Source organism: Morus notabilis, unplaced genomic scaffold (genome assembly GCF_000414095.1).
Source record: "Morus notabilis unplaced genomic scaffold, ASM41409v2 Scaffold1746, whole genome shotgun sequence".
In the NCBI taxonomy this organism is placed as follows: domain Eukaryota; kingdom Viridiplantae; phylum Streptophyta; class Magnoliopsida; order Rosales; family Moraceae; genus Morus; species Morus notabilis.
Genome location: NW_010358318.1, coordinates 77,565 through 97,166, shown reverse-complemented (window position 1 = coordinate 97,166; position 19,602 = coordinate 77,565). Strand labels below are relative to the sequence as shown.

The 19,602-nt window shown below is 33.4% G+C and overlaps 3 protein-coding genes across 3 annotated transcripts in view; 1 reads left to right on the top strand and 2 right to left on the bottom strand.

The window, feature by feature from the left end:
- The window catches only part of LOC21388004, a 2,934-nt gene extending 2,207 nt beyond the window's left edge, over positions 1-727 (bottom strand). Inside the window, exons 1-2 of the mRNA XM_010092314.2 lie at positions 326-727; positions 79-166 (exon numbers count right to left, since the gene is read on the bottom strand). Of these exons, the coding sequence (XP_010090616.1) occupies positions 79-166; positions 326-533 (296 nt within the window). The 5' untranslated portion in view covers positions 534-727. The remainder of the gene's footprint in view (positions 1-78; positions 167-325) is intronic.
- Positions 728-2,936: 2,209 nt separating this feature from the next.
- Positions 2,937-6,852, bottom strand: LOC21388003 (nucleotide-sugar uncharacterized transporter 3). The gene is made up of 10 exons (XM_010092313.2): positions 6,607-6,852; positions 6,165-6,241; positions 5,310-5,471; positions 5,062-5,195; positions 4,379-4,509; positions 4,235-4,279; positions 4,002-4,099; positions 3,761-3,868; positions 3,592-3,648; positions 2,937-3,480 (listed from the first exon to the last, which is right to left on the bottom strand). The coding sequence occupies exons 1-10, from the start codon at positions 6,779-6,781 to the stop codon at positions 3,406-3,408; spliced, it is 1,062 nt and encodes a 353-aa protein (XP_010090615.1). The 5' UTR covers positions 6,782-6,852; the 3' UTR covers positions 2,937-3,405.
- An 8,377-nt stretch (positions 6,853-15,229) lies between these two features.
- LOC21388001 (probable LRR receptor-like serine/threonine-protein kinase At1g56130) overlaps positions 15,230-19,602 on the top strand; it is a 9,789-nt gene continuing 5,416 nt past the window's right edge. The window contains exons 1-5 of the mRNA XM_024161830.1: positions 15,230-15,551; positions 16,514-16,830; positions 16,921-17,014; positions 17,394-17,440; positions 18,168-18,207. Coding sequence (XP_024017598.1) covers positions 15,286-15,551; positions 16,514-16,830; positions 16,921-17,014; positions 17,394-17,440; positions 18,168-18,207 — 764 coding nt within the window. The 5' untranslated portion in view covers positions 15,230-15,285. The remainder of the gene's footprint in view (positions 15,552-16,513; positions 16,831-16,920; positions 17,015-17,393; positions 17,441-18,167; positions 18,208-19,602) is intronic.

The following is a 19,602-nucleotide window of genomic DNA, read 5'->3' as shown; positions in this document are numbered from 1 at the left end:
AAAAAAAAAAAAAAAAAAAAAAAAAATATATATATATATATATATATAATAAGATAAAAAAAAAAAAACCCAACGCACCATGAAATTTTCTGTGGAAGGGGACAGAAGACTGCCTCCACTGCCCGCTTAAGTTCCTCAACAGTGGCTGTTTTTGCAACTTCAACACCTATAATGGCGTAAACAATAATCCATTACCGAAATTTATACGAATTAAAACCTCAATCCACACAATTGAGGGGCTGATATAAAAGAAACTCAACCATAACCCTAACCCTAAAACTGTTTACTAAGTTTTTCCTTCTGAATCTGGTTAAGAAACAATTACCGAAGGATGAGCCGTCGAGTTTGAGAATGGAGAGCTTCAGGGGCTGCTGAGGAAGCTTATCGTAGGAGAGAGAAACACTCTTCCGAGAAAGGCCATTTATGAGCGAGAGAGGAGACAAGGGAAAAGCCAGAGATCGTCGATGCGTTTCGAGCGAAAAGCGAGGAGAGGCGAAATCGTCATCGCTGGTGCAGACCCTGCAACGAGCCATTGCGCTCAGCGTTGCCGAATCCACAATCCATTGTCCTCAATCTTATAAATATATATCTACTCAAGAGAGAGAGAGAGAGAGAGATTCCTAAGAGAGAAAAACACGCATCAGCATTGGTAATTGTGATTTGTGATGTGAAGGAGGAGCTTCGAAGCTCTCTTTTCTTTTGGTGCTTGTGTCGGAGGCAATTCCTCAGACGGTTTGAGCTTTTCTTCCCTCTCTTTCCATTTTTTATTCACTATAAAAATAAATATATAATCCAAATAAATGGATTATTAAAAAGATTTATTTCTTGTTTGGGAAATTTTATGGTTCATCCTCATTTGTGTTCCTAATAGAGTAAAGAGACGTTTAGTTCATAAATTAGAATCATGTGATTAGAATTATTTTTAATTTATGTGTATTTTTTATGAGAGAAAATACTATAAAGAACTATGAACTATTATTCAAATCATGGTTTAAATCTTCCAACCAAACATCCCCTAAGTGTTTTTAACTATTAAATTAAATTTTTTAATGATTAAATTTATACATAATTATATTAAAATTTACAACGCGCCACATAAAACTATTTTTATTACAGATCTAACCGTTAAAAAATTAATCTAATAATAAAAACACTTACTCCTATCAGTGCGTCATAATTTTGAGATCCACCGTAAAGAATTAGATTTTCGTTGCCTTGAGTTTGCTGTTTAGTCGTTCAGAATCGGGGCTCTTGTTATTATTATTTTTATTTACTGAAGAAAATAAACAAGAATAATATTTTTTTAAAAACAGAAAATAAATAATAAATAATGAACCTTATTGTTAGATTTTCGCTTCAATTCTCTGTATTCTGTCATCTCCATTCTATCCTCGTTGCACCTACTTTGTCGTTTCTTAACTTATTTCCATGTCGTTTTTCACGTCTTTTTCTCTATATTGTCGTTTTCATATTTTTGTCGTATCCTGCTTTATCATCGTAGCTATTTCGTTGACGTGTCTCAAACCTGCTGTCGTTTAATTCTTCGTTGTCCTTTTCATTTTGCTGCCGCTTCAGCTTTTATCATTTTATTCATGTCGTTTTTCTTACTTATCATTTGATTATTTTGTTGTCGTTTCTGCTCCAATTTTTGTTGTACATTACTATTGTCGTTTCACAGTAAAAATATGTAAAAATTTTAGTCATTTTTCTCTTTTGTTGTCCTGGTCCATCTATACAGTCATTACTCGTTTTCTTGATTTGCTGTTTCTTACAATATTGTGGTTGCGTAGTTTATCACTTTTTTTTTCGTACATTGCCGTTTATAAATGTCAACTTCGTTGTTGTTTTCCGAAGTCTCCGTTTGTTTGTCGTATATCATATTATTGACGTTTCATATATTCTGTTGTTTTCTCATTGTTGTCGTTCAGTTGTGTCCTTTGGCTGCGTGAATTTTGTCATCATTTCTCCTTGATTGTCGTTTTTGTATTTCTTATTTTGGAATAAATCAATGCTTTGCTTACGTTGTCGTTTCTCACGTCATTATCATTTTCAATGTCGTTGTCGTCTATCTTCTTATAGGTCATTCATTTTGGATTATTTCACAGTTTATTTATGCATGACTTTCATTTTTTCACACTTCTCACTTAGTTTCATCTTTATCGTCGTTTTTAATTTTTTATCGTTCCATACATTATCGTTTATTATGTCCTCTGACAGCTTCATTTTTCTGGTCGTTTCTGTTTGGTTGTGATTTGTATTTTATTAACTTTTTTTTTTTTTTTTTTTTTTTTTTTTTTCTGAGTCCAGTAGATGATGTCAAACTTCAACACAACATCATATTTTGCTCTCGTCAATCCTCAAACCCCCAGCGGCATGCAAAAGGTCTATCACTCCCTCCACAGGAGGCGCAATGCAAGACCGGAAAGCCACATTATTCGCCATTGTTTTGCTCCGCTCCACGGCATTTCAAAAAATCCTCTGATATGAACGCTAACAACGATGCTATTCAGGATCAGAAACTTCAACATCATATTTTGCTCTCGTCAATCCCCAAACCCCCAGCGGCATGCCAAAGGTCTGTCACTCCCTCCACAGGAGGCGCAATGCAAGACCGAAAAGCCACATTATTCGCCATTGTTTTGCTCAGCTCCACCGCGTTTCAAAAAAATCTCTGATATGAACGCTAACAACAATGCTATTCAGGATCAGAAACTTCCCTGGAGATGCAAGTTTTGAGTACTATTATCACCAAAACAGAAGAATGGTAATAGCTATAACCAAGCTTCAGGTCAAATTCGATCAAACCCAGAGGAGAAACGCAACTAAACCGAACGAGATAGCTTCTAAAGAATGAACACAGCCTTTAGCATGTTCCATTTGTTTTGTTTGTAGTGCTGAAATGCAAAATGAGATAACAGTAACCAAAAGTTGGTTAAGTAAACAAATCAAACTTATCAGTAGGTTATCATTTAATTAGAATATGGTATCGAGAATGTAACTTTTACAACAACCGTACTCAACAATTCTAATTGCTATTCGTTTCTTGATAACTATTAGCATTTGATGTCAAAGGACTCACGGGGGTTAGAAAACAACCTCCTAAACAACATTGCCAAGCAGAGTCTCCTATACCGACATATTAAAGAGAGAGAGTGGGGGAAAAAAAAAGTTGCTTCTATGCAGTATTGGTTTCTAAAGTCACCAATCTAAAACTAAGTCTGTCTTTTCCTAGAGAAACAGGATCAGGGGCTTCTCACTTGGCAGAAATATCCTGTGTGTAAAGGCATCAATATCAACTTCCATATTCCACAAGCCAAGAACCATGATAATCGCCAGCAGAAGATGAAGTTAATCAATGTCAGCCGTTGATCATCTCCAATTGAAATAATTATCCAAGCTTTAGAATTACTTCCCTACGAGCTTATAGTATGCATACAACCCAGAGCCAAGGAAACCGAGGAATTGCCCAATTATGTTAAACTACAAGAAGATACGCACAAGGTTCATTCACAAGAGTGAAAGCAAAAATTGCGGTACATCAAATATACTACCAGATTGAGCAGTTTAAAAGAGAGAAAAGTTGATACTCACTAGGTCAAATGGAAGCCCGCCAAATAGCATCCAGCCAAGGCCAATGGTAAAAAAATCCTATAACATCACAATAACCAAAAGTTAAAGAGTTGGAAGTTCTTTTATATTCAGTATACACAATTCTGTTGCGGAAAGCAGAGGACAAGGAAGATGCAAACTGCAGACAAACCTTCAGATTACCACAAATTGTCTGCGTGAGTGCTGAATTTAGCGTTGTGTTAAGAAATATACTGTAGTTCAAGAAGAAAGCGAGAATACAGGAACAAAGCAACACAGCCTGCGCAAGAAACAAGCAAAGTTTAGCAGTAAACAGAAACTTAGAAAACATTCCAGAAGCTTTGGTCAACTTTCTGAGCATGAAGTCAACTGTGTATGAAAAGAGCAAGTTCTATTTGGTGAAGAGGAAGTACCATAAAACCCGGAGAAAGAAGAAAAGGAAAATTGAAAGTTGCCTTCAAATCACCCCAAGTAAATGTCCATAACAGCAAAACTGGTCCACAAATAATTCCTGTTTACAGAAAGAGCAACGTTATTTTCTGTTCAGATATGCAATTAGATTTAACGGGGTTTTTCTCCTTGTGCGGGGAAATATCACAAAAAAATTCCAAAGGCATGGGTTACGTTAGAGGATCTATAAGCTTACCATTACACCACATAAGGCCAAAACTGTTGAGACCACTGGATTTCCCTGTGAAACAGCAAATTTTAGTTTATATTTGAAAACGGTGTTAAGCTAGTAAGTAGAAATGTAACGATTTTGTCTAAAATGAAAATTTAAAAGTACTACCAATACGGGCTATGGTTGCAAGGTATATTGCAGTGGTGATGTTCGACAAGAAAACAACAGAATAGCCATAGGCATCAAATGAGAAGTCCCGAGCTCCAGCAATAAATGCACCAAGAATGATCAATCCAACACTGATAACTTGGAATTTTCAGTTAAATGAGGGAATCAGATTCAGAAATATGGCCAGTTAAGCCAAGCGTCTACAAACTAATTTCAGCAACAAATAAAAACTTTATCAGGATTCTTCATATGCTACAGTTTGAACATTTTCATCAGTGTATCTATATTTGCAATAGGAAAAATCATGCATGAGATAGGAGGACAAGGAGGGTGGGAGGATGTCCATATTTTGTGTTAGAAACATAAATCTAATCTAACAGCATATGCAGGTCTGGCAACTGTGTAGCCCACACCAACTACCACCTAAAGAAGGGTCGCACAATAGTTTCCCAAGAGCATATTATCCACCTAATCATTCTAACTTCTCCATGTTTTTATTTTTCAATACCAAAAAATACAAAAGTAAAATTCCATTCATCAACAAAATAGGTCTTCATGCCTTTATCCCACGAGGATGAAAACCGAGAAAGTTTGGCATTCACAATAAAGAAAAAAACGTGCTATTATCTACAAATTTCTAACATCATCATACATACACAAAATGAAGCATAAGGGTCGTTTACCTTCCTACAATAGAAGATGTAAATCTTTGTCCCGCCAAAATGTACTCCACTATCATAGTAAATACCACTGTTGTCCTCCTGAGGGTGGTATACATGGGAACGTTTACTCCACGGACAGACTCCATGGTAGCTAGCTTTCAAGCACAAATTAAATAATGGGTGAATGTTAACACATATTACAACTAAAAGTCAAGTGCTCACATGTCATCAGCCAGAGAAATGTGTTTGCAATATTATGTCATGCATACCATGTAAAGCAAATAGGCTCCTGCAAGAGGAAGGGTATGCCTCACAGTCTTTAGTGGCACAAGTATCAAGGAATTATCAGGAACTGCCAAAGACTCGCCAACCGTGAAAGAAATTATCTTCGAGCGTCTTAATATATAAAGAAAACAACATGAACATATCATCTGCAGTGACATTCCAATTGAAGGTGTTCAAAATACAAGCCACATGGATATTATACATGACAGCTATACGAAAAAAGAAAAAAAAAATTAAGTTAATGAAATACTGTACAATGTATAAACTATCATCACGACAGAATTCCAATGACGTGAGAGCAGACAGAGGGAGACGAAAATATCATGGGAATTACAACAACAACAAAAATGAAGAATTAAAACCTAAACCAAAAGTCCCTAAAAAAAAAAACGCCTGGGGAATGGGAGCAGGTGGAAAGCTGAATGAGAAAAGACAAAAAATTAGTTAGATGTTTGAGTTATGATTCTTAGAACTATTGAACTATGATTGAACATATTTTGCGCCTGAACTAATCAAATAAAAGTTAAAGCATCGGAATTTTGAATTTTCTAAGCTCCCAAGTTGCATCCTTTCCCATTTGTTTAGCCAGTTGACCGCTATTCTTCCTGTATAAAGAGTTTCTATGCTGATGAAACAGCTTATAATCCATAATTTAGATCCTGTGGTTAAGCTGAATACCCCCTAGAAACTACAATAATCTATTGTAACTCACAATATTGCATTCATTCAATAATCGTAAATTCGTAATTAGCATCAAAGAAATCCATGTAAAAAGGAAGAGCAACACAAAACAACACAACCCTTTTGAAAGTCCAGAAATGAGGTGATGTGGAATCTACCTGAATGAGAGTGATGACATTTGCACAGGGAAAGTTATAAGAAGAAAGAGCTGCTTTGTTGAACATAACCAAAAGCACTGCAAAACAGATGGGCAAAAAAACTAATCACCTCTGATTATTTCAAAAATTAAAAACTCCGCAAAAATCTCGTCCCAATTCTCTTTCTTTTTTCCTTTTGGACGTCTCAAACATAAAATTCCCAATGCCAGAAAACGCAACTTTGTCTTAACACGTTAAGAAATGTTAGCAAAAAGACTCACATCAACCGAACACCAAAATGATGGGGAGATTAAACCAAAATTTTTCCCCAATTGTGCGTTAATCATAAACCCAAACTAAACAAAACAAAGGAAAAAAAAAGCTAGTCTTACAAAAGGAAAACAAATAATGTAGGTCGTCAATGGAAAAAGAGATGAAAAAAGAAAAAGAAAAAAAAAAGTACCAGCGCAAGACATGTAGGAGATGGCAGCGTAAGCTCCTCGCTTGGTCATGGTGGATCCTCTGAAGAGCTTATCATCGCCATCTCTGTGGAAGAGCCTCTCCCTATCTTCGTCCCTCGGAGGATCCGAAATTGGAAGCATCAGGTTTTTGCCGGAGCCCGACGCCTTCAGAGACATCTCTAGAATCTCTCTCTAAAGACTCTGATCGCTGAGCTGAAACGTTATTGCGAAAAGAGACTTAAAGCGACGAAGACGAAGACGAGTCCTAAAAGTGAGCGAGCCCAAACTTGAAGTCGAATATCCCCAACTCGGTGAGCGGGTAACCCGGCCGATTCTCTATCCTTGACTCGGTCTTCACCCCACTTTTGTTTTTATCTTTTATTTAACTTGGACAAAAGGAGCATTATGTAAAGTTTTGGAAATGGGAAGGGCAGAATGGTATTCCGAAGTTCGAATCACAATTTAAGACCCGTTTAATTCGTTAATTTAAGTTGACATGTGACTTTATGTGAAAACTTTTTATGCAGTAAAAAAGTTAGATATAACTATTTCTAAGAGTTTTTACGGTAATAAAATTCGAATCGGTGAAATGAAAGATATCTAAGTTTTTATCACGGCATTTTTTTACAAAAGACTTTTTAAGTCAACTTCTCAATTTTAACGAGTCAATTGAACTGCCCTTAATAAGGAGGTAACTGGTCGGATTCAGTTTATATTAGACCGGCCAACCAGATGGTTACCAAGTTGCCCACAACGGGTAGACTTTTTCTTCAAGCTATAGGCCTATTGGTGTTGGGCTCTGAATTCTCTCATGGAGCAACCCATTTATGGTGTTGGGCTCTAAATGTAGACTAACTGGACTCTTGACTTTTCCAATAGTTGACAAAATATAAAAGGCAATAAAAATAAAAATAAAAAAGCTCTGAGGACAATTTGAAACATATAATCAAACTATAATTCTTAAATTTAACGTTTGAAATTTAAATTTTTTTTGAAAAAAAAATATTGTAATAAAATTAATAATTTAGATATAAATATATGAAACAAAGGGCTCATTCAATTTCTAAAATGACATCATGTATTTTTGTTTTTTTGCTAAAAAAAATTCCTCATTCCCTTCATCATTTTTATGATCGCTATATAAATTTAGCAGCGACGGGAAGTGGTGCAGGGCTACTGGCCCAAATGCAAAATTACTGTGTAAATGTAAGGGAGAAAGAAGAAAATAGGTCAAGACTTGAGATGCATTAAAATTAATAGATCAATAGTTTACATAAGTTACTAAATAGGATAAATTACTGTTTTCGTCCATAACTTGTCCAGTTATGAACCATAACTTGACAAGTTATTGTCTATAATTCACGATTTTTGTCCATAACTTGTCTAGCTATGAACCATAACTTGACAAGTTTATTCATAATTTATCAGGTTATGAACCATAACTTGACAAATTATGGTTTATTAATTTCTATAACTAAAAATTTGCCTATATACTTTCTTAAGCTTTTTATATTGGCCTATTTTCTACTATTTTCCTAAATGTAACAACGATTTGTTTACAGTTTTCTTTTCCTCATCTCCATGCATTTTATCAAACTTCTGTAATTTGTTTTCTGATACTATTATAAAACGAAACAATATCATTTCGCTATACAGCCTATATTCCATCAATCTCTAGATGCGTACGTACTTTGTTAGCTAAAGCTGCATGAAAAATATTGTTTTTTAAGTAAATAAAAAATTGAAAAACAGTAAAATTTTGGCTTGTGTCGTTCCTAACAGTATGCCGATCATAGATAACTAATAAGTGTATTTTTAATTAGGTTAAATTATATTAATAACGGTAATCATTAGCGATCACAAATCATGCTAAATTTTACGAGCCATAATTCAGAAAGATTAATTAGCATGCACAATTATCTTTCATATTCTTGATCCTCTTAATATGTATCTTTTTAAATCTAACACTTTTATTTATCAAAAAAAAAAAATCTTGAACTTTTTAAAGCCTAACTCCCAATGTTTTTGTTTGGAACATTACTCGAGAGAATTTTCATTAATTGAATGACAATTTTTATTTTTAAGTGGAGTGATATAAATAATATTTTTTTACCATTTCAAGTGGTATTTTTAATTTTTTTTCTATTTAAATATTGATTATAGGTAATGTACGATGTTTTTTTTCCTTTATTTTCTTTTTTGATGAGTTATTGGAGGCATATTATACTTTTTCCTTTTTCTGTTAACCAAATTTGGTGTCTAATATCTGACGTTGATGTTCATGTCTCTGTTTCTTCCCTTCTTTCATTGCGTTTACATCTGATCTGCTTTTGTCCTCAATTTGATGATAAATTTAGAATGCTTAATGATGCCTTGTTGAACATGAAAAATTAGAAGAAGATAAGCATAAAACCTTTTTTTTTTTTTTTTTAATATTGACTAGGATTAAGTATGTCATGAAAATGAACAAAACAATATAATTATGTTTTCAGCTCGGTGTCTTATATCCACCCTCCTAGAAAACGACCTTTTTTGCGGCTGGTTCCTAGGAATTAAACGAACTAATGATTAAAGGAATCTAATCATGAACTAAGTTCACATTTACACATAACTATAAACTTTAGTACTTATAATCTAGGAAATAATGCTTTTGAATTAAACACGAAAGAAAACAAACTAATCAAAAGACTACCCCATCTGATCTTCATCATGCTATGATAGGTCTTTTCACTCCGTTAGCTTGTATGTGTGTGTGTGTATATATATATATATATATATATATATACACACATATATATTATGTCTTTTTCAAAGCTCATTATACAATGAGGGAAGCATGTGGATACCTAAGATGCTACATTTTGACACAAGGGAACATGCTTGCTGGGATGAAACTCCAAACAATCAAACAATAGCACCATATGTGTGTATATTATGGCCCCGTTCATTTTACCGATTTGAGTTTTGTTACAATAAAAAGCTCTCAGAAATAGTCACATCTAACTTTTTTGCTACAGTAAAAAGCTCTCACATAAAGTCACATATAAACTCGAATTAAAAACTCGAATCAACGAACTAAACGGACCATATATGTATATTTTCAGGACGGTCTTAACTATAGCTAGGATGCTTACGTCGATCTTATCCGAGAAGACAAGTTTGTGTAAACATGTTGCGCAGAAAGGAAGAAAAGTTACATAAGAAGCCAAACAAATATGGACGATAATAGTTGTCCCAATGGTCTAATCCAAATGTTGGTAACCCTAATGACAAAAAAGTGAAGCTTACCATGTCCCCCCACGCTTACCCTTTTTAAATTTTCATGCACATGTTTATGCACCTAGCTATATAGCAAAGCAAAGTTCAGATTTTCTGCCCTAATAATTCATGAGTGTAACATTGTGAGATGAACGGGACACGAAAATGAAAGTGCCTTGGATAAAGCAGCTTCTTGATCCGGCTTTTAAAAAAATTCTCTACTATTAATTGCGTGAGATATATGCTTTGAGAAAACGACAAAAGAATATGTACATAGGAATAATGCTACATCCACTACTTGACTATGAAGGAGTTGTTCTTTTGCACTTAATAAAGTGGACCAAGTAAAATTCGCATGTAATGAATATAGTTAGGTTATAACTAGAGTACTTTTTCAACACGGGCAAAATAATAACTTACTTAATGATGCATGGTTCGGCTCTATTCGGGAGAGGCTCATCTGTTAGGTATTTAAGTTCAACCATCAAGTCCTTATATATATTTCGGTCCCTCTTTTCATGATTTGGCCATCTAGGTCTAGGTGGATCTCTAACCGTAAAATTTTTAATATGCTTCTGTATTGGTCTGGTCTAGCTAGCTATAAGAGTTGAAGAAAAACTAGTTAAAAATGTCAAACCCCTTGAAGATGCCGCTCATAAAAACAATATATATATATATATATATAAGCATAATTGATTTTCTGGTTAAATATTAATAGCTATGTTAGTCTCTAATTTAGGCATATTTCGTCACTGAACTTTCATTCTTTTATAGTTTTAGTCTCTAATAATAAAATTGACAAACTCTTTCTAAAATTTAGTTTAGATAATCACATTATTATCGCATAATAACAGAAAATTTTACATAAATAGTTACGGTATTTATAAAATATTATAGTTTTTAATATGCTCTAATAGTAATAAAAGAAAATTTTGTATATACGTAATTCCTTCTCTAAAATTTTAAATTGTCACGCGACGAATACATGTTTATCTTTGTTAAATTTCAGGAATCATTCGTTAATATTGCTGTCAGCGATCAAAATTGTTAAAAAGTGAAAGTTTAAAGACTAAATATGCCTAAATTAAAAGTTCAATGACTAAAATGTCACTGTACTTAAAATTCAGAGACTAACAGAGCTATTAACCGTTTTTTTTTTTTTTAAATAATGCAATCATTCTTTTTAAAAGTTACAACTGATAAGAGAGAGACGCAATCAAATCTTAGTTAACGTCATTTAAGAATCCACTCCAAATACTACTTGTCTAAGACCCTCACTTCGATTGGTCCTTTACACGAATCCGTAGCATACCCAACATACGGAATCTCAAGTTTAAATATGTTCTTGCGACTAGACTCCATAGAAAGAACATATACCTATTCCATGTTCCTTGAGGGAGATTTTGATAAATTTTGACTTTTGATTACTTTAACCGATAAAGATAAACCGTAGAATTTTGCATAAATAAAACTTAAGAAAGTATTATGCAGTTGCCAAAAGTAGCGATCAGTATCCAAATTTTGGTAAATTCTTAGTCCCCATAGTGTCACTATACTCACAAAATTAAACCCAAGCCCGTAACCGATTATATTATAAGATTATATGCGTGCATCATGGGTCTAGCTTCCGATCAAATTTCAGCAACTCTAACATTTAAACATAAGGGTGTGGTTTTAATATTTACTTATTAATAGGTATTATTATTTTAATTATAAAATATTAATCTGATTATTGTAATAAATTAAATAATTGACAAAAAAAATTAATGATAATTAATGAAATTAGATTCTTATCATGCTAGGTCATTAAATTTCTATATTTAAATTAATAAAAAAAATTAATAAAATTATATTCTTATCACGCTACGTCACTAAATTTTTATATTTAGAAGTGACTTTTGATGAAAAGTAACCAATAAAAACTCGTTCATATATATACACTTTTAAAGTTTGATTTAAAAGTTAGAAAAGACACCTTATAATAAAATTAATCATATTCAAAGATTCATAACATGATCAGCCCTAACTAAATATAGTGACATCTACTATTCGACCAAGCACCACAAGGGTAACCCCCCCAAAACTCAAAAGAAGCAATTTTACCACGAGTTTTTATTCTCCATATACCCACTTGCCAAAAAAGTTCAAAAATTTAATTATTCAACTTGGTTTTCAAGTATTAGTTACACGAACTAGCTACCTACCTAGCTCCCTCCATATATCATCATGTACTCATCAAAATTGACAAGATTATTCGATTCAGGAATCATGTTCTTTTTTTTTTTATTTCTTTTGGGTTGTGCCATATATATACAGAATCATGATTGGTTCATGGATTTAAAATCATTTTCAATTTATGTGTTTTTTATGAGAGAAAATACTGTAACGAATCACGAATTATGATTCAAATATCATGACACGAATTCACCAACTAAATACAATGATTCATTTGGAAATTGGAACAGGTCATGAACTAGTACTGTATCGTAGTGCCAGCTAAAAAGGACACTGCACATAATTTTGGGTCGACCTGTTCCTCAACACGAGAGTCAATAATCCAGGCAGGATTGACGAGACTGATCGTTGAGTTGGCCTTTTTGAAGATTGTAATTGTTATGCGTGTAACCAGACACACTCTGGGTTCGTGGACTATATGGCTAATTAAACATGTCGTGCCCATTTTGCTGATTTTTTCACGTGGACTTCACAAGGGGCAAAATTAGGCCTAACTAGTATATGTATATATATATACGCACATATATATTATATATATCGTTTTCCTATATATTCCAAACAAAGCTTGATGCCCCGGCAAAATTGAGCCCTACACTCTGTATGCATGAACACACGGCAAGAACAGATACCAAACGTATAATACGTGGTCGGTTGTTTTGTTCTTAGGCATATATCTCTCTCTCTCCCCCCATTATTGGATTGGAATTGTAGAGCTGAACTCCGACAAAGAGAATCCTCGCTATTTTTAACAGAGAAATTTGATGGGGGGGTTTAATTTTTGAGCATAGTAGTATAACTTCTGAAATATTATGATGATATTATTCGTCATGTCAATCGATAAGATCAAAGGGGAATATATGTGTGTTTTGGTAATAATCATAATAATTGGCTAGTACCCGTTATTGATGAAAGTTTGAAAAGATGGAGTTCAATGCATCATTAGATGTTTGAAGCTGTGTTTGCCGACATATTGGACTTGTTTAGGATTTAAACTCATGTACACGAACTACTTATTCTAATAAAAATATATATATACATATATATATATATATGCCACTCGCCGAACTTTATTAGTTATTAATATATAAAAGTCAAGTTTGCAACTACTTCATTACACATTGTTGGACTTGGGGTTATTGGTCCCGTCCATTTCACCGATTCGAGTTTAGATTTTTAGTTTTGCTGCAGTAAAAAGCTCTCAGAAACAGTCACATCTAACCTTTTTGTTACAGTAAAAAACTCTCACATAAAATCACATCTCAACTCAAATTAAAAATTTGAACCGACGAACTAAACGGTTTTTAAGGATCTTAAACTATGTGTGTGTGTGTGTGTGAATGAAAACGTGTGCTATGCACTTGAGTAGTAAATATTTGATTTTAGTAATCGGTAATGATTCGGATCCGGAAAGTAAAATTTATGTATATATATATATATATATATATATACTAATTGGTGGAGACGCTACACAATTGCACAATTAAATTACAACTTTGAAGTTATTTTATGAGATACATGGATATATGATCCCAAGGGGGAAAAAAAAGAAATGGTGAAACATCCTCGATCGTATGAAGTTTTGGATAAACATAATAAGATGATCATCATCATTATTAGTGCTGTTACACACGTCAAAACCATAAGCAATCGTGCGTTCAAAGTAATTTACACATGAAATCAAAACCACAGACCTTAATTACCGTACAGAAATCGCGTTTCCTTAATTATAAGTCGTAAGCACTAATAGCTTGTATTGTAATAAATTGAACAGGCGAGATAATATTCTTGAGAATTTGTTAGTGCACAGGGGACAAGAAGACCATATTGATCAAGGTTGGAAGTAGAAGAAATGATGAATATCAACCTGTTAAATGGAGAATTTGGACTTCTTAAGGATTCGGTCTTAAATCATAAGAGATCAATAGCCTGTTAAATGGGGTGAGTCAATTATTTATTTATTTATATATATTTAAAGGAGCGGAACTCGAATTCATTTTATCATTATGATGCGTAACGATTTTTCACCGGTGAGAGAGAAGAGCCGAGAGCGCAATATTGGGTTAGCGGTCCAAACACGTTGGTGTAACTCTTTACTAAGCTGTCTACGTCAGTGCCACTCTTTTAGCCGACCCAACTACCATGCTGTCCCTCTACTTCCTGTCTTCCACAAGACATCGGTCCTTTTCACCTCTCCACATATATCCCCCTCTCCCCTTATATATATGAGTGTTCAATTATACCTAGTTTAGTATATATATATATATATATGTGACCAAGTTAAGTAACACAAATTAAAAATAACCCCCATTTCACCCTATATTGCCAACTGATCTAGCTAGTCCTGTATATATATACACTGTTTAGTTATATTTCTGTGATCTATAGCTACATATATATATATATATATTTATATATCATGTTATCTATGGAGCTTCAACTTGGTTTGGCCCTTCCGGTTCACAGTCCCATGATCAAAGGTTTTGACATGAATGATCGTAGGTTCGAGCCAGATGATTGTGGTTCGTTTGCAATATCGAAAAGCAAGCGCAGTTTCGAGGGAGCTTTTGGCCGGAAGATCGGAGATGAAGCAGCACCGCATTTCTTGGTGTGGGATGGCCAGCCGAATGAGGAGGATGATAGGAAGGGACATAAGAAGAGAGATTCTCACCCCATCATCAACAAGTGAGTTCAATCGAGTGATTATGTGCCTTTCATGGTATATAAATATAAAACTACTGTATATAACAATTAAGATTACGTATATAGAATTTACACACAATGCGTAACGATTTTTCACCGGTGAGAGAGAAGAGCCGAGAGCGCAATATTGGGTTAGCGGTCCAAACACGTTGGTGTAACTCTTTACTAAGCTGTCTACGTCAGTGCCACTCTTTTAGCCGACCCAACTACCATGCTGTCCCTCTACTTCCTGTCTTCCACAAGACATCGGTCCTTTTCACCTCTCCACATATATCCCCCTCTCCCCTTATATATATGAGTGTTCAATTATACCTAGTTTAGTATATATATATATATATATGTGACCAAGTTAAGTAACACAAATTAAAAATAACCCCCATTTCACCCTATATTGCCAACTGATCTAGCTAGTCCTGTATATATATACACTGTTTAGTTATATTTCTGTGATCTATAGCTACATATATATATATATATATTTATATATCATGTTATCTATGGAGCTTCAACTTGGTTTGGCCCTTCCGGTTCACAGTCCCATGATCAAAGGTTTTGACATGAATGATCGTAGGTTCGAGCCAGATGATTGTGGTTCGTTTGCAATATCGAAAAGCAAGCGCAGTTTCGAGGGAGCTTTTGGCCGGAAGATCGGAGATGAAGCAGCACCGCATTTCTTGGTGTGGGATGGCCAGCCGAATGAGGAGGATGATAGGAAGGGACATAAGAAGAGAGATTCTCACCCCATCATCAACAAGTGAGTTCAATCGAGTGATTATGTGCCTTTCATGGTATATAAATATAAAACTACTGTATATAACAATTAAGATTACGTATATAGAATTTACACACACACACACAATTATGTGTTGTAGGGTTGGTATTAGGTCACCGGAGGATTCTCATTTAAGAAAAAGAAAATTATAGAAACACTTGCTTCATAAAAGCTGTTTAATTTCTCTTAGTATTAAAGCTAGAAGATTCCACACAATCTTGTTTTTTTTTTAATTTATGTCGACATTAATTTGTGTTGTCTTCTAAAAGAAACAAATTGAATGATGAAAAAGTGGGGGGGAAATTAAAGAAGAAGATAAACCTTTTAAGTACTGTTTCTTTTCCTTCTTTAATTTACCAGGAATATACGTATTGTATTATGTTTTTATGGGCAATAATCCTAACATAGTGCTACTAATTAGTATTTCCCTAGTAATGTGGTTTCCTCCCATTAGTACTCCATTTCTTTACGCTTCGCTGGAAAGCCAACCTTTCAAAAATAAAGAATAAAAGAAAAATCCCGAGAGGATATATAAACATTAATTATTTTATGCTTTGCCTTGTTACTTAGTTAAAAAGATCCAATTAATGATATAAAAGGAAAACAAAAAAATCCATACTTAATAGTAAATATATAGAAAACAGTTTCCCAAATTAGGCAAAGTTTATCCCTTTTTTAAGAGGCATAAATCTCCCATTCATAATCTGCTTTTCTTATATTTTAGAGCTTTCCAGCCTTATAATATATTATAATTATCATCATGACGGGTCATCAGTTGCAAACTAACTTTTGGTGACATTACATGATTTTATTGGCAAGTTAATTAATTTGATTAAATAATTAGATCCCTATATTGTGTACACATTTTGATAATATATTTTGAACTTAAAAAAGCAATTACTGATCATGATATATTATAAAACTTTGTCAACTTGGGTAATTAGGAGTGAGAGTGATGAAGAAAGTTACATTGTTGGGTGGCCACCAATTACATCATCGAGAAAAAGGGAGCTTATCCTTCAAAACAACGGTGGACGCGTAGGTCATCATCAGATAATTAAAAAGCGCACTCCATTAATATCAATGGCTAAGAATATCATGATCAGCGGATCAAATTCATCATCACCGTCCATTATTAATAATTCCATGTACGTAAAGGTCAAGATGGAAGGCGTGCCAATAGCAAGGAAGATTGATCTCACCCTCCACAACTCTTATTACTCCCTTAAAAACGCCTTAATTACCATGTTTACCAACTCATGTAAGTTTTTTACTTTTCCATCCACAAATACTAACTTCATCTCATCAAAAAAAAAAAAAAAAAAAATCTTACATAAATTTATGTGTGCAGATGATGGAAAATGTACTGAAGATCGTGGAAGTTACAGACTCACTTATCAAGACAAAGAAGGCGATTGGCTACTCGCAGGAGATGTTCCTTGGAAGTACGTATATATATTCTATATATCTTCTAATTTTTCTTTTTCGTAGTTTAATTATCTTAATATTTTTGGGTATATATCTAAATGGACAGAGAATTAATTAGTGAGGGAAAGAAAAAATATGCTCGTGTTATAAAGTGCATACATTCCGATACAATTACTAATGCCTCGTTCATTTTACCGATTCGAGTTTTGCTATAGTAAAAAACTCTAAAAAACAGTCACATCTAACTTTTTTACTACAGTAAAAAAACTGTCACATAAAGTCACATCTCAATTCGAATTAAAAACTCAAAATAACGAACTAAATGGGCCTAAATTTTTAGTGTGTTTTGTAATTTGTTTTTGTTACTAATGATGATTAATGATATTGGTTTTGCAGAAGCTTCATCAAGTCTGTGCAGCGTCTGGAGATAGCAAGGAATGGCGGTTGATATGGTCGCAATATTATATAGTACTGGTTTTGTCTCGTTTAATTATTATACCAAGCCTTGAGTAAGCAAAGAGTTAATGGTTGTTTTTATGTACTAGTTTAGTCTACATGATTTGAGTAGGGATTTTCTTAATAAGTAATTGTTTGGAAGGAAATATATAGGTATTGAAGTTGGAAAAAAATTAAGAAGAAAAAGTTCAACAAAAAAAAAAAAGCATGGAAAACAAAAGGAGAAGATTATCACGATTAGCTTGTTTGTTAGCTTGTAATATTGTTTGACTACTAAAATGAATATATCTTGTTACCCTTATTCTTAAATGCAAAAACTATCTACCAAAATATTTTAATGATGAACTTACGGTCTCATTAAGCAAAATATTAGAATCTCACATTGGTCGGAGATATTGACATGATTTACTTAATAAGGTGAGGGCAATCCTTCCATAACAAGCCGGTTTTTTTAAGTTGAGTTAGACCCAATATGCTTTGATTTTTATAAAATAATATCATAGCAGACTCAGTTTTATAATGTTGGGTCCCCAATATTGACTTATCGCAACGATTTGGCATGGTCTACGCTGTGCGTGAGGGGACGTATTAGAATCCCGCATTGGCTGGAGATATTGACATAATTCACTTAATAAGGTGAGGACACTCCTCCTCTAACAAGTTAGTTTTACTAAGTTGAGTTCAGTCTAATATCCTTTAATTTTTGTAAAACAGAAACACGACTAATTCCAAAGTTTTGCTTTTCTTCTACACGGTTCTTTCATTTCACACGCGCACTCGCGCTTAACTAATGTGAATTGCCAACCATCAAAAACTAATGTGAATTGCCCCTCAAAAAATAATAATAATAACAAAAACGTCATTTGAATTGTTGGAACCTAGGTTCATGCAACAGATTAGGGAAATTTGGGGTTTTTATTTTACAACAAAACTCAGAAAAAGTTTAAACTCAAATTACAACTTTATTCAAGTTCACGTTATTTTAAATTCCAATTTTATTCAACTTCACTCAACTTTATTCAAGTTACAACTTCAACTCAAGTTATAACTCAAATTCAACTCAAAAACTACACTCAAGTTACACTCCAAAAGAACATGCATACAACACTTATAAAAACACAGAAACGCCAAAACGAAAAAAAAAAAATACGTGGCATATTTTGTGTGTCTGTGTGGGTGGGTGTGTTTTATTTCTTAATTGTAGCTTTTAATCATTAATCTTCCATCCTTTATGCAACACCAACACTATGATTAGTGGCAAAACTTCATGATTAATTCGAGTAACTTCTCTCGATTACTATAATTAAGCTTAAAAAAAAGCGATCGAGCCATCTAGAAATCATATTAATAAATAACTTAGACGATATTTTGAGTATAATATTCTGCTGATAATTTCTCAATTGATTAGTAATTTATTAAACTAATATAAGGGGTTTGCTTAGACTGATTTTGGTGACATTAGAGCAAGAATTAAAGGCCCCAAACTCTTTCCATAGTCCATCAGCTCTATATGTAAGTTTTTGTATTTTTTTTTTTAATCACATCAAAATATCTCAAGAAGAATTCAAAACAGACAAAAGAAAACAAAGGTTGTGTTTGGAGTTATTTTTATTTTTATTTTTCACATTTTTTGAGAAAGAAAAAATGAAAACACGAGAAAAACGGCGTTTGGTACAATTAAAGATAAAAAATAGAAATGAAAACGATTTTTTAATTTAGTGTAAAATGGGAGAGAAATGAAAAACAGCTTTTAGTCGTTTTTCATTTTTTGTTTCCTTTTTCTCCTCTCTCGAGCAGAGAGGGAGGGAGAGAGAGAGAGAGATAAATAAATTTTTTTATACTAAAAATAATTTCTTGATAAAATTAATAAAAATATTTTTAAAAATAATTTATGTCTCAGATTAAAAACGTGTTCATTTTCATTTTCATATAAAAAATAAAATTATTTTAGAACCAGTTTAACGCACCTAAAAATCACGGTTTCTCGTGGTCTCACACACACATATATATTAAAAGCAATATAACGTCTTTTTAATTGAAGATGCGCATTCAAAGAAAGAGAGGACAAAATGTCCCTGTTACTGTTACTGTCAAAGGTCGTTTAGTCTTAACAATCCTTAAAAACATTGTCAGTGCGAACAAAAAAAAA